The sequence below is a fragment of the Protopterus annectens genome, chromosome 5.part0 (genome assembly GCF_019279795.1).
Source record: "Protopterus annectens isolate FY-2018-M chromosome 5.part0, PAN1.0, whole genome shotgun sequence".
In the NCBI taxonomy this organism is placed as follows: Eukaryota; Metazoa; Chordata; order Ceratodontiformes; family Protopteridae; genus Protopterus; species Protopterus annectens.
In genome coordinates, this window is record NC_056735.1 from 766,742,486 (window position 1) to 766,758,638 (window position 16,153).

General features: G+C 41.2%; 1 protein-coding gene across 3 annotated transcripts in view; it reads left to right on the top strand.

The window, feature by feature from the left end:
- Window positions 1-16,153, top strand: part of CUL5 (cullin 5) — a 2,346,971-nt gene that overhangs the window by 2,247,296 nt on the left and 83,522 nt on the right. For all 3 annotated transcript variants that reach the window (XM_044072614.1, XM_044072615.1, XM_044072616.1), the window contains exon 17: window positions 4,353-4,471. In XM_044072614.1, coding sequence (XP_043928549.1) covers window positions 4,353-4,471 — 119 coding nt within the window. The remainder of the gene's footprint in view (window positions 1-4,352; window positions 4,472-16,153) is intronic.

Here is a 16,153-nt window from a genome sequence, read left to right on the forward strand (position 1 = left end):
CCCCCCCCCACACACACACATAAAAAAAATTCCTACAAATGCTGCAGCTGTTAGATTTGGATCACCTGTGACATAGTCAGAACATTATTACCCTATGCCATGGAGCTGGCAAAACATTGACTGTTGGACTCCAGCATGGATTTGCTTTAAGACCTCATCTCTTCTCCTCATAACCTCCTTGCTGCATATCTGAACACGATGGCAGTGAAGTTATTGCTTATCGCAGTAGTGAAACCAGTCATTAAGGATGTATATTGGAAGCCTAGAACTGCCATCTAACTGCTTCTGTGCCCCCAAAGAAAACAGCCAGATGGTTGGAGCAAGGACCTAACCTGGTATCCTTGAGCTTGCTGCTGTACGAGTTCTTCAGCACATGTCCCCAAGACCACAGCATTTTCCCACCTTGCTTCACGAGAAGGAGATAAAAGCTTTAGGGTATGTGTGTGGTTGTGCAATTTATTGGTCTAACACATTGTGGTTAAGGATCCTCATCTGTTTGTCTCCTATGTTTGTATTCTAGTCTTCCTAGGTGGATCAGCCTGTGAGGGAGCTTGGAGACCTCCCTGAGTCTGGGCTCATGACAGCTGTTTTTCCTCACATCATCAAATGATACTAAGGTGGGCTTCCTGAGTTGCCATTGATTCCACACCTCATTACAGAGTTCAAAGAAAAAGACCAGCACTAATTTCTCATCCTTCCACATTTGCCAAGAGAGACATTGTTTCAGGCACTTTGGTGGATGCCCTAATGAAAGATGCCCAGTGGCTGGGATGACATCTTGGCTGCTTGTGTAGATTCCCTGAGCTAGCAATATTCTCTGGTTGGAATTTCAAAGATTATTAAACCTGCTAGGAAGCCTTCCCATTTGGCCTCCAGTGAAAAGTACTTTAAGTTCGGCTTAGCAGTATCCTGTTATCTTCTGACTTGGACACAGATGATCCTAACCTGCCTTGGACATCTTTGTGATTTGTGTCTGAATTATTCTTTGGTTAGGGTGTACATATGTCAGCTGTTATGTCCAAGTCTGCTAAATCAGCTTACCTTTTGCCTGAGGCACTTGTGATTATCCTCTCCCTGCAAAGTGCAGTCCAGTGACTTCCTGTCAAGGAGGATCGTCTGAACCAACAGGATGGAAATAATGTTGCAGGCACAGTTATGCGCTCTTCATCTCAAAGCAAAGACACTGAGATTTTTATCCTTAATATAGCATTATTTGCCTCCGTGTTTATCCACATTTTGTAGAAGATTAGAAATGTGTTTGCTAGGAAATCTTACAAAGTAGAAGAGGTTCACCTTTTGGGATAAAGACAGCAGGTTTGCTCTTTTAAGTCCCCCTCCCTGACGTACTTCATTATTTTTATCTCGGTTGATTTGATGTTATCCTGCTTTACCTTAAAAATATTGCTTAGTTCTACTTGATTTCTATTTAGATTGGTTTGTTTTCTAGTCATACTGCTAAAAATGAAAGGGTTCACTTCAGGACCCCCCCCCCCCCCCATACACACACACACACACACACACACACACACACACACACACACACACACACACACACACTGGACATGGACTTCCCACTAGGAAAAAAGTAAGTCTCAATCTCATTTGAATCTTTTTTGAAACCTGTTGCTTTGCTTTTGCTGAGTGTTCTGCAAGTATTAGTATGTTCATGTTGCACTGTTTTCCACAATGATAGGGATAGCTTTGTTTATCATTCTTTTATGCCTCTAGTTGTTTGACATTCCTACCTCAGCCAGAAAATTCAGCTTTCATCTTTTTGTCCTTATCCTTAGCATCTAGGTGAATGGCTGTTGAACCATAAGGGTTCTGGTAGACTATTTTGGATTGGCATTTCCAGGCCAGGGCAGAAGAGCTCTGAATGTCTGATTATCTCTGTTTTGTTACAGGCTAGGGGATACGACTGGAAAGCAGGCTTCTCTCCAACTAGACGGCTGATTGTGTTACAGTTAGGTTTAATTTTGGTTATTTTTGGGAAGCATGTTAGTGCTTATTCCACTAGAGGGACTGCTGCCTTAGTAGGCTCCTTTTGAGAAGGGGGTTGTCAACATAAAATATTTTGAGTCTTTTTTCCTGTCCTTTTTTTACTCACTCATAGTACAGACTATGTTGTGGGTCTAAAGCTTGATATTTTGGTAAACAGTTATTCAGCAATTGTTGACTGGAGATGCTACCTGTCCTTCAGATGCATTGTTGCTGTTTTACAAAGAAAAATAAATAAATAAAATTGTCAGGAAAACATAAATGAATTTTATGTCATAGTAGTTTTGTGTGGCATTCAGCATAACAGAAGATAATTAAATCCATTTACATCTCTCAAGTAAAAAAAAAAAATCTTCCTTTTAGTTATGTAGGTTTGCTTCTGTTCATCTTCATATAGAATTCCACAGTTTTCGTATTTATTTATTTATTTTGACTGGTGCTGGATGTTAGTAAGTTGATCCTGCAGCCAATTGCTTTGAGAGAGTACTTGAAAGCATATTTCTGAACTGTGTGTAATTCCATCTGAGAAGATTGTTGCAGCTTTGTTAACATCTGTGACTTTTACATGTGAGAACTAGCTAAGCCCAAGGCACATGCACCCCTTTTAAGGGGCAGCATAGAAGCCCTATGTGGCTAAGTGACGTGCTCAAAGTCCTACAGTAATCAAATGAAGGTGGAAGGAAACACCAAGAATTATAGTCAGCAAACAACAGTCAACAGTGATATTATTTTATTATTAGAATGTGTTGTGACGGTTGCTGTTACTCAGTTTTTTTTTTTTGAGAAAATGAATGCATAAATTCAATCCTTGATTTGAGATTTGTCTCAGATGTTTGAATTGAACAGGGTCAGATTTGTTTTTTTGTTTCCTCAGTCTGAGTACCATCATGCTGTATTCACTAGTTGCAGAGTCTGTCACATAGCCATGGCAGTCCATCACAAAGACATCCATCAGAGCTTTTTTCCATTATGGGCTGAGTCTTCTATGACAGCTGTCACCTGAGTGCACTACTGTCACTCCCTTCTTCTGTGCATACTGTACTTCAGAGACCATGCTCATTTTCTCAGTCTGTAACACTTCATGCTGTTCATCTCACTTTCCAGTAGGCACTGACATAGCTGTGGACTGGGACTACCTTCCATGTCCTCAGGAAGCAGTACTAGCTGCTTCATCCATTGTTAGCTGTTCAAGCTCATGGTCATAGATAGAGTTTTAGCCCTCCTTCCCCAACAGTAGTGTGGCTGCTTGAATATATTTTTTGGCCTTTATCTTCCTCTTATCTTAAACTCCCCTCCTGCCCCTGTTCCTCCTACTTTCCTACTGCTCCTTAACTCATCTCTCAAACATCCAACATCTTATCCTTACTCTCTCCTCTAACCCTCCACCTCACTGCCAGTAATGTCATTCATTATAAACCTTTACCTTCCCCAATTACTGTCAAATGATTACTAGTTTACTTATTCTTGAATCTATTTATAATGTACCAGCAAATGTTTTTTTTTTACTTAAATTTTGTTAAACAAACCACAACTCTTACTGTAAGTGCACCTCAATTGTAACTCGTACAAATTGTACTAATTTTGCAATTCTACGTAGGTTTCTTTTATATGTGCGTAATATTTTTATTATGTAATATTCTACAGTGTTAAATGTTATAATTATACATTACTGGAGCTTTTCTCCCCGGGCCTCCACTGAAAATGGGTTTCTGACCCAGCCAGACTTTCTCGGTCAATAAATAAATACATACTTACATTTTGTAGCTTTGTCCAGCTGTACTAGATGATTACAGTGGGACATGTAGGTAGTGGCCTGCTGGTTTTTCTATTTCAGGAGAGATTAAGCTCCTGAGAATGACAGCTTTTTGTTTAGCATTGTGAGCTGGAGTGACACTGACCTGTTAAGCACACTGAACTTGTCATTGTGGACCAATGAGAGAAGCCTTGTTATTTATTCTCCCTATTTTCTATTCTGTCTTTTGGGGTAGAATATTACTAAGTGATTCTGTTGCTGCATCTCTTAGAGCATATCAAATGCTCCTTGGGGCTGGGTTCTCAAGCACTCCACGAGCAGGAGCTACATCTCACCCAGACACTCAAAAAGCATATCTACGGCTTTTCAGGTGTAAGCTGTGATATTACCCACTCATATGAATAAGTGGACATAAAACACAGTCTTATCTGGGAGCTGTAAAATGGGTATAATTTTATTTTTCTGACAGGACAGTTTAATTTTTTTTTCTGCTTTGACTACTTGAAACTCTGTTGATGTCATATTCCTTTTGTTTGCACAATTCTTATCACTAAAAAAGATTGACTGTTTTTTTTTTTTTTTTTTTGCCTGTAACATTTAGTCTCTTGTAGCTTTTCCAAAGTTAAAACGTCAAGTTTTATCGTATGAACCTCAAGTCAACTCACCCAAAGACTTTACAGAAGGAACCCTGTTCTGTGTAAATCAGGAGTTCAGCTTAATGTAAGTAGTTTAGTCTACATTACTTGGAAATGTACAGTAATGTGTAATGTCACTATATTGATGGTATAATTTTGTCAGCCTTAATAGGCTGCTAATTTTTTTTTTATGCAGGACTTTTAATTTTAATGTAAATGGAACAGTACATTTTTACAGTGCCAAATAAATGGTGTAGGTTCGTCATTCGACACTGATGGAAATGCAGGCTTTCCCCAAGAAGCTCACAAGTCCACCACCTAAAAAGTCATAAATTTGTTCATCTCCAAGATAACAAAATCATTTAGATACTTCAAGGAGGAGGAGGTTGCAGTTTTAACTTTTGTAACTTGTGTAAAGTCATCGAGTGATCAGATTCATTGCCATGAGTCACCATGTGAAGTTCACAGTGATAGGTACTTTTGGGATATCATGCAGTTTGTCCACAGGTTCATAATATACCACATCCAACTGTTTAATTATTAACTTGCACTTAAGTGTACTAACTTTTCATACAACTTTAAAATTAGTATTTGACCTAATAAGCTTGTTTCTTATAGCCTGTATGACAGCCATGAATTTTTCCCTCAGTTCATGTGGTATGCTTTTTACAAACCTGTTTATGAAAATGACTAGATAGGTGGGCAAGAGCTGGGAATGCTTTACATTTTTTTCAGAGAGAACCCTTTTATATGTTGTAACCTGAGATACATTAGAAGTAAACAGTTACTTCCACTTGTGTAGTATTTTTTTCAAACAACCTTTTCATGACATTTCATCCAAGTTTTTTTTTTTTTTTTTTTGCAACCATGCTTTTAATGGCAGTTAGCATGGTTTCATTTAATGTGCCACTAGTGAACAAGGGCAGATTGAATGGGATTTGCTTAGCGAGCAGTTCTCAAAGTGTGAAGATTCTGCTAAATTGGAATGTGGAGTTAAGCCATGACCCGGTAATCCTCACTGTTGACTTGTAATGTGAAGCTTTTGCTGTCGATTAATTGTTAGGCAGTTACTTTTAACAAAAGCTAATTTTCAGTGGCATCTTTTCATTTTGCTTGAAGCAGTGGACAAGCCTGATGCTAGCTCCATATATTCTTTCTTAGGCAAAATAGGAATCTCTGTCACACTTAGAGTAGTGATATGCTATGTTATAATTGCCCACATTAAATATTCAGTGGGCAGAATGTTCTGATAGGACTACAGCATTTGATTTCAACAAAGTAGCTGTTCAACTTGAAGCAATGTAAAATGGTTTACATTATTAAGTTAGTGCAGTACTGTAAACTGTTAATGTGCTGTGATAACTGATTACCTTTTATAAACTGTTTTATCAAACAAGTGTCATCATGTGTCTTTGCTGAGTAATTCAATATGTGCTGCCATTTTATAGCTATTTGCAGTTAGTTGAGTTGGAGTGACTGTTCGTTTAGTTAATGGTTTATGGGTTAGATAAACCAGATATCTTTGGGGATGTTCATCCCCATTAGCCTTTAGAGCTAAGATTGTCAGGGCTTAAACAGCATGGCACCAGAAACTTTCTCCGGCTAAAAGTCCCTCCCATGTACACATAATACTCTCTTTTGCCAAACCTAGACCATGGTAATGAGAGTGTGTTAAGGCTACTGTTTTGAAAATTTTGATCAAGAATGGTATTGGTATCCTGTACTGGTCAATGAGTCCTATCCAACTTTTTTTTCATAATGTTCAGATTAGCCCCCCCCCCCCCCCCCCCCATACCAGTTTGATATTTCTGATTGCTATGCTCCTTTTTGCTGAAGCATTGAGTTTGCCAGGGTTTTCTGTTGTGTTTTTTTAGCCATTTGGAGTTTTTGACATTTTATGTATGAAAGGCAGAGACAGTAGAGCATTAAGAAGTGGAAATGTGGTGGCAGTATTCCTTCCTGGGATAAAGACTCATTTTCCTTATTCTGTTCAGGAGAGGAGCTTTTTAATTCAGATGGCAAAATCTAAGATTGCCATAATTGCAGGGACCAGGTTTTGTCTACCTCAAATCAGTTTTTATCCTTGGTTGCCTCTTCAGTGTTAACCCTTTCAAATGTTGTTGCAGAGTCTGCTAAAGATCAATCCTGACAGCTTAGAGCAACTCCTACCACTAGATCTGAACCTGCACCCAAGAGACACAGACTGGCAGGATAAAGGAGTTAAAAAGAAAACATAGGATTTAGAGGTGAGGTGAAGAGTCCTCTTGAAAATAGATAGGTGGTTCACTTAACTGTGATCAGATACAGCAATGATAGCAGTGAGTGCTTAAGCAGCTCAGGTTAGGATAATCTGCATTAACCACTGGTATATCTAGCCTGCTATTGTCAATGGTTTCTGATGATTCATCATTGAATCGTAACAGAGCTGAACTGTGGCGTCCGTCTCAGATGTAAAGGTCTGTCATATACAATGTCCTGACTGAAATCACTGTTACAGTATTCTTAATGAATTGGTTATTACCACTGACTTCTGGCTATTGTACCAAAGCTTTACCTTCCCAGGATCATACTTCCAACTTGAGACCTCGGTGTGTAAGCATAGGGTGGATGTATGAGTGTAATACCTCAGATGATCTCAGAGCCAGTGGACCCCTTGAGTCTGCTTGCCATGTAGAAGCCCGTGACTGGCCCGATTTCCAGAGTCTTTGCATCATCCCTAGCCAATGGACGTCTAGATATAAGAAGGACATCTGTTGGCACCATCTTCATTTTTTTCTAGTTATGCAATCCAGTCTGCTTCGTGTGTGTTCAGAACGCTCTCAGCCCAACTGTTTTTCCAGAGTGACTCCTTCCAGTCAGATAAGTATCCCTGTTAGGGATTTTCATCTACTAATTTAATGTTTAAAAATGCAAATCCCACATAAAGATTTTCACTCATTTTTGTCTGTTCTGCTTGAGGGTCTGTGTTAAATTATTGAATGCTTAATAAAGTGAATGATGATTTATCAAACCCATGTAAGCGAAAGCTTACAATCTCAACCGCTTAGAACAGCGATGTTCCACAAAAAAAAAAAAAAAAATTAAAACATTACATAAAGTGGGGGGCTTTGCCCCCACTCACCCCCTACTTAAATATACCAACTCCGAGATCGCACTACAGTCACGAAAACAGCAAAGTAACGGAAGCAGCCTAGCGATTTCTTTATCAGGGAAAGAATTTGCTTATATGCTGTTTCACTATTTTGCCTTTTCATTGCTTTCAAGTTCGATCAAGACTTATTCAATAGAATGCGTCTTCGATCATGTAATAGGAACCCCTGCTTCAGACCTCAGAACAATGTCTTATTGTCCCGACTGTGCTAAATTCCAAGCAAAAGCCTTCAAACATAGGGCTGAAGTATTCACCACCCATATGGAGTCATCAGTTTTGGTTCCCTGATGGTGTCGCAACCCCCAGCTACCGCTGGGTATTAACAAACAGCAGCCTCTGCTTGCATCATTCTGAAGAAAAGGAGCAACTAAAAAATCAAGGACTCTGACATTGGTCTTGCAATCTCTGACTAGTGGTCCTTTTGAACCTGCTAGTACCTCCAGTCTTAAGTTCCTGTCTTGGAAGACCGTCTTCCTGGTGGCTATTACCTCAGCTAGGAGGTTGTCAGAACTGCAAGCTCTCACCACTGCTCCTCCTTACATGATTTTTCACAAGAACAGAGTCTGTCTTAGGACGAACCCCTCCTTTTTGCCTAAGATTGCTTCCTAATCTTCTCTAAACCAATGTTTTTCCCCAACTATTCCAACAAAGGGGAGTACATCCTACATACCTTGGACGTTCACCAACACTTATGGTTCTACCTGCATAGGACAAAAGGTTTTTATAAGTCAGAACATCTTTTTGTGGCCTTTTCCCCTAGCAGATGCGGTCTTCCAGTTTCTAAGGTCACTATTTAAAAATGGATTTCTAGCTGCATCTCCATGGTCTTATGACCTTTACCACCTTGAGGTACCAGAAAACATCAAGGCTCATTCTAAGTCTGTAGCAACTTCTTCAGCCTTTTTAGCAAGGCTTTCTGTTGATGACATTTGTGCTGCTGCCACTTGGTCTAACCCTCACACATTTATTTCTCGCTACAAGATTGATTTGATTTCTATGAGCAGGGCTTCCTTTGGCTCCACCGTTCTCTGGCATGGCTTTCCTTGAGGCCTCCCAGGGTTGATGGTAGCTGGGGACTCTGACCCTATGGTGATGAATGATGACTTGATCAGATTAAGAGTTATGTACTTACTATAACTTGGCATCTGTGTTGTCCTACTTCGTCCTTCATCACATCATTCCCTCTCACCATCCCTCTACCTTGTAGATCAGGGAGGAAGTTGGAGTTCCCCTCCACTCTTGTGGAGTAGTCTTGAGGTGCATTGCAGAAAACTCAATCTGTGGTCAGAGGGCAGCAGGGCGTCATGGGAGAGGGAGGAGCTAGAGCCTTAGCTCCATCTGTTGTATGTTGCCTGTTCAGATCCGATATCGAATCCTAGACCCTATGGTGATGAATGATGACGTAGGATAACACAGATGCCAAGTTATGGTAAGTGCATAAAACTTTTATTTTAGTTACTAAATCAGCTCTTTTCTGATTAATATACTGCCGCAATGCTCATAAAAGTAAGTGTGTCCTTCACCTGCAGTGCCTAGGTATTTAAACAAGATAAGACATTAGTTTGAACTTTTGTCTTTTTTCAGATATGTGATTACATACTCTGTTCTTCAGCTTAGTTAGTTTTACCCACACAGAAGGCTTCACAGCCCATACACAGGGAAAGATATATTATATTCCTCGTGTTACAGGTTGTAGTCCCATTTATCAAATGCCTTTCTACAAAATGGGTGCATTAAACTATTGGTCGTTACTTTTATCTACTTACAAAAAGAATAGTTAAAAAGAAGTAATATTCTAGTTAAATTATTCCTGTGACATTTCTTCTGCTCTTTATAACATAACCTGTTTTTCAAATTCACTGCTCTTCTATATCCAAAAATATGGTGCATCTTGTGACGCCCCATTTCTGGGCCAGTAATTCTCACCACTGACACTGGTGAAGGACGGTCACTTGGAAAAAGATAGATACACACAGTATTTCCAGATGCACTTGTCTGCGTCAAGCACAGTTTCCCTTTAGAGCTCACGGGGAACACACTCTGTCCGGGGGCTGGGTTTCCCTCTCTCTGTATCTCCAGGCCCCTAGTAAGACTTCCCACTGGCACAGCTGTAATGTTGAGTCTTCAGCTGAGTGTCCAAGCCAGGTCCTCCACCACTCTGTCTGTGAAACCAGTGCTGTCTGTCCCTGTTCCAAACAGCTGACATACAAACTCTGTGAGATTTGATTTGCACATACATGCATGCACCCGCATACACACACATACACAGGGAAAGGCTGGCACAGATTGTTTTTTTTTTTTCTTCCTTGTCTCGGACCATGATGTAAAGTATCTGTAAGCTTTGTGTCTTTTTAATAAGAAGACTTTTGAAGAACACAGACCTTAAGTACCTTGTTAGACCACAAATACTTCTGTCTTTAGGGCAAGTGGTGATTACCCCTGAAAGGGATAGAGAATTCTGTCATGCACAGGTGAGCAGGAATCCCATTGGTCCTAAAAAGAGTAATAAAAAGATAGCTGTGAAAGTTTTTGCAAGACAAAGAGCAATGAAGTTTTGCAACAATATTGCTTATTTTATGGCCTGAGGTTTTTCATTTCCGTAGAGGCACAGATTAGTCACCCTTCATCTCTTGACATCTCATGATATATTTATTCCTATCAGCTGAAGCCTCTTTGGAGGCTAACTGCAAAACAGTAACACCCCAGCAACTTCAGGGCTTTCAGTTTTCAGTTGCCAGCAGTTGACCGTTGAAGTTGTTCATTATTAGATCGTTGTTTCAGTAATGCTGAAAATGGGGCTTATCTTACCAAGGATACTGTACATCAGGCCAGTACGACAAAACTTAGGCAGTTCTTCCTGATGCACTGCATATCCAGTCTTAGACATATGCACAAGGGCTGCATGCAGGTACATAAGGGAGGTAGGGGCACCAAAATTATTGGCGTTATCTTGCCACCAATCTGGGAAGCAAGACATTATCTATTGCTCATTCCGTCAGCCCTTCAAAAGGATCCAGTTTGCCAGTGCAAGTAAAAGTGAAGTACCCTGTTGAGGACCCTTCCCTCTTTTTTATTTTATAATTCTATGTTGGAATATTGTTAATGTCATCAAAGAAAGGTAAATGCCTCTGTGGTATGCAAATTTGTTACAAAGACGGACATTTTCAAGGTCTTTTTTGCTTAGGGCCAGAGGGCAGTGTCAGGGACCATAACATTTGTTAGGCTTCCATCTTGAAGAAAACTAAGTTGTATGTCTTCTCTGAATATTTACTTGGAGAACAAACAGCTGAAGGCTTTGCTGAGCCACCGTGTCTTTCAAAGTTTCTGACTTGGAAATTGCCTCACAGCTGAAAAAGAAAAATAACAAGCAGAAGGAACACCTCACTATTTCTGCTTACTTCTTCAAGCTGGATTTGAAGATGTTCTTCGTGTGTCACTGTTGCAGTCATTACGTTTGGGTAATCTGCTGGCAGGCTGCCCTCAGATGGCCTGATTAACAAAGTCTTGGGTTCTGTGTCTGTTGCTGTCCCTTCTTCCATGACGTCAGGTTGTCAGGGGTATAAAACATGCAGCCGACGCTATTACATCAGTCTTTTTTGCCGCGCAGTGCCTGAAGCAGAAGCAGTTCGCAAGTGTCGGTTGGCCAACTCCTGAAATTTTCATTTTCGAGTTTCAGATCCGAAGTCTTCAACTAAAAAGCTAAGTACCCCATTGGGGAAACTTTTTCTTGCTCCTTACCGATGTCAGTAAAAGTTAATAATTGCATTACTTGTGGATAGTAAATACCTCATAAGGATTTTCATTTGTACTGTATTCCTTGCCTAAGCCCTGACCACAACGTACCTTGCTGTCATTTTCTGCTTTATTTAATCAACGCACTATCAAACGACGGTACATTTTTCCTTCTAAATATTTTGACTCGCGCTTTAATTATCCAGAAATATCATCGATTAGCATTCCGACTACCGGAATACCTAAAAAACGCAAAGAAAAAGACAGAGACAAACTGTTGCGGTCCAAAACTGCCGACGACGCTTCTCCTAAGCCAGTCGCCAGTTCGCTGGTACTCAGTGAGGCACTTTTGCAGCCCTTGATACCCACTACTTCTAATTCGCAGGCCACTACTGAGACCCATTCGGAGTCCAGTATGCCGCGAGATGCTTCAATTATGGAACCCGTGGATGTCTGTACCTTGGATGGGTCCGGAGCCGCTGTGCAGGCACTGGCTTCTGAGGGCGTTTTCAGACCTACAGATTTGTATGTTAGACCGATGCCATCTTCAAAACAAAGGCCAAAATCTCGACCTATGCCTAAAAAACTGATGCCTGGGCCACATGTGCAGGCCCCTATGCCTAAAAAACAAATGATCAAAATGGCTGAAGATTTAATTACTCTGATCAGGGGTAGCCAATCACCCCCCCCCCCCTTCTAAGAGGCCTAGGCAAGACATTGATTATGAATCTTCTGAACAGGATTCTCTTTCTTCTGACTCTTCTAATTAACAGGAATTGTCTATACCTACTTATGAGGACTCTGAAGCAGACAATTCCATTCCTTCTGCTTCTCCCCCTGAGGATTTTTCTTTTGGGGAAACTTTACATACCTTAAGGGAACATTTCCACTGGGAAAGTCAGGATTTCTCTGAATCTAAAAAGAGGCTTAGGGATTTTCTTTTTCTTCCTCAGCATAGGCCTTTGGCTATACCTCCTGTTCTAGACATTGTTGATGATGTTTTTTCAGAATCTAGTATGGCTCCTGATTCTCTTCCTCCGGCTCCTTGTAAGCCAGACAGATACTACAGGGTTCCTGACTCCCACAAATTCCTTTTCAAAAATCCTGTTGCAGATCCTGAAACCATTTCTCAGGGTCCCAAGGGCATTAAGGCTTCTTCTGCTAAAAATCCTACCCCTTCTGATAGATATTCCAGGGCGCTGCATAGATGGGGTAAGAAGGTTTACAATTCTGCAACCTTGGCAATCAGGGCTTTAAACTGTCAATTTCATATGCTAAAATATCAACAGCATGTCATGGGACTGCTTAAACAGAAAATGATGTTAATTTCTGACTGTGTGGAAAACAAAGATTCACAGGATTTATTGCATTCAGTTGAACAAGTTGGAAAACATACTTTGCAATGTGGTTTTGATTCTTTGGAGGCATCTTGCAGGGCTGCTGTAACTGGGTCTGTGCTAAGAAGGCATGCTTGGCTCAAAAAGCAAAATCTTCCTGATCATGTTAAAGCAGAATTGTTGGGTGCCCCTTTACAACAGGACCGCCTCTTTGGTAATAAGGCTGAAGAAGTATTAAAAAAGATGGAAGATAAAGCTAAATCTATGCAAACTGTGAAAGATTTCTTACAAGTGCAACCTGCAAGATTTAGTAGGCACTGGCCTTCTAAGAACTGGTCCTTTCCAGTTCCTTCGAGAGCCACTCAAGTCAAACCCAGACATTCCAAAGGCTCCAGGTTTCAGTCACAAGGGACTTTCAGAACAAAACAATGGGGTGCCTCCTCTTCCAAATCTGGAAACAAGACACCTCCCTATGGTAAGCAGTCTCAATGACTTCCCTTTACACTTACCAAGCACTTACCTTTCAGCCACCCCTTTGGGGAGAAAACTGGCTCTTCATGCAAGAAACTGGCAACTTATAACCCAGGACAAATGGGTTTTAAATATAGTATCCCAGGGATACAGATTTTATTTCCACACATTGCCAATTCCAAACGGATTGCCCGATCTGCCCCCAAATCAGTGGGCGGAGGCCCATAAACAAGTACTTTCCCTCATGAGCATGGGGGCTATTCAATCAGTACCAGAAGAGGAAAAGGAACAAGGTTTCTATTCAAGACTTTTCCTGGTACCCAGAAAAGACAAATCATGGCGTCCAATTGTGGACTTATCTACTCTAAACACCCTTCTGGACATTCCAGAATTCTAGATGCTGACTCTTCACCAGTTGCTTCCTATGCTAGGCAAACATGCCTGGTTGGCAACTCTAGATTTAAAAGAGGCTTACCTGCATATCCCAATCAGGGAATATTTCAGAAGATACCTCCGCTTCAAAGCCAGGCTACTTGCATTACCAGTTCTGTGCACTGCCCTTTGGCTTATCTACTGCGCCCAGGGTCTTTACAAAGTGCCTGGCTCCAGTAATTGCATTTTGCAGGCAAAGAAATATTCAGATATATCCATGCCTGGACGATTGTCTAATTCAGGCAGAAAACAAGGACACTCCTCTAAACCATCTGGTGATTGTAAAAAGGGTTCTAACTTGTCTAGGGTACACTATAAACGAAAAGAAATCACAACTGGTACCCTCTCAAAAAATTACATTCCTGGGTGCAAGCTTGAATACAACTCGCCCCAGAACTATCAGTTGGCTTTCCTTACACCAGAGAAGCAAATTCATTTGGTGACTTACTTCAAACAGGTGGCCACAAAAACCCTGCTTTCTGCAAGGCAAATACTGCAAGCCTTGAGGTTCATGGCCTCCTGCATTCTTCTAATTCCATATGCAAGTCTGCATATGAAGAAACTTCAGTGGTACTTAAAAGGTCTATGGAGTCGGCATTGTCACAGCCTGGAAACAATGACTCCTATCATACCTTGCTTGCAACTAGAGTTCCTATGGTGGGCAGAGGCCTGCCACCAAAACAAGGGACTGCCATTCAGACCACCCCCTGCCGCCCAGACCCTAACTGCAGACGCATCAGACTATGCTTGAGGGGCACATCTGGCAGGGAAGTGCATTCAGGGCAAATGGAGCCCAAATCAAATGCACCTTCATATCAATCAAAAAGAAATGCTAGCTGTACAAAATGCACTGACAACCTTCAAGGACTACCTTCATCCGGGACTATTAATGATAAAGACAGACAACACCATGGTTATGTGGTACATAAACAAGCGGGGGGTACACACTCCTACCCCCCTTTGCAGATGAGCCATGGCATTGTAAAACACAGCCTTGACCTATCAAGTACAACTACAAGCTCAATTCCTGCCTGGAAAACTGAATACTCTGGCAGACGAACTAAGCAGAAATCTCATGGACTCACACGAATGGAAACTGGAACCACAGATTTTCAACATGTTGACATGCAAATGGGGGAGCCAGAACATAGATCTTTTTGCCTCACCCCAGAACTATCAGTTGGACAAATTTTGCACAAGAACTCATCACAAAAAAGCCTGGAAAGTGGATGTTCTATCCTTCAGCTGGAAAAATCTATCAGTCTATGCCTTTCCCCCTCTGCCTCTGCTCTCCAAAGTTCTACTAAAAGTCAAACAGGACAAACCAAAAATGATTTTGATTGCTCCAGACTGGCCTTGCCAACACTGGTACCCACTCCTGCGCAATGTGTCACACCTTCCACCGTGGCACCTGCCTCAGACACTTTACTTACTGTCTCAGCAGAACAACCAAATTCTGCACACTCAGCTCCAAACTTTGAATCTTGCAGCATGGCTAATCACCTAAATTCACCCTTAGCATCCCTCAGCAAACCTGTGATGGATGTCATTTTGGAGGCGAGAAGGCCTAGTACTAGAAAATCTTATGCTGACAAATGGAAAAGATTCTGTGCCTGGAATCAATCTCAATGGATAAACACAGCAGTGCCCAACATTCCTCAGATTTTACAATACTTAACTGAGATGCTTCAGAAGGGCCTGTCCTTTTCTTCCATAAAAATCCATGCCTCAGCCATTTCAGTTCATTACAACACAGAACCTCCCCTCTTCTCTCATCCTCTGCTAAAACAGTATCTCAGAGGAGCCAAAAACTTAACACCACCCAGGAGAGCTCCAACCCCTGCCTGGGACCTCAGTTTTGTATTGGAAAAGCTCACTCTCCCGCCTTTCGAGCCATCTGCTACTGCACACTTAACATTTGTCTCCTGGAAAACAGCTTATCTTTTAGCAGTCACTTCAACTAGAAGAATTTCCGAATTACAGGCTCTTATGGCAGTGAAGCCTTTCATCATTTTTCATGCGGACAGGGCATCTCTCAGGACCAATCCATCCTTCATGCCTAAGGTGGTATCCAGTGTGGCTCTTAATCAGATCATTCATTTGACAACTTTCTTTCCCAATCCACAGAACAAGTGGGAACAGATTCTGTATTCATTGGATGTACACAGACAACTTAGATTTTACCTAAACAGGATAAAATCTCAAAGAAAATCTGAACAACTGCTGGTGACATTTGCTGCAGGGGCAGAGGGAAAGGCTATTTCAAAGCAAACCATTTCCAAATGGATAAGCCATTGTATTAGTTTCTGCTATATGCACCATGGAAAAACTATCCCCAGGGGATCAGATCCCATTCCACCAGGGCTGCATCTACTTCTACAGCCTTTCTCAGAGGTGTTCCTACCAGGGACATTCTAGAAGCTGTTACCTGGAACTCAGTTCATACATTCATCAAACATTACCATTTTACAACTTTTCTCTAAATCCAGAGCTGGCTTTGCCACTGCTGTCCTGCAGGGCCTTATAGCTGGTCCTAATGCTGTATAATTCCCTCCACCCAACCATAGCTTTGGGAATCTACCCAAATGTAATGACTGCAACTGTGAAACACGAAGAATATAGTGCAGTTGTGTACACTTACCAT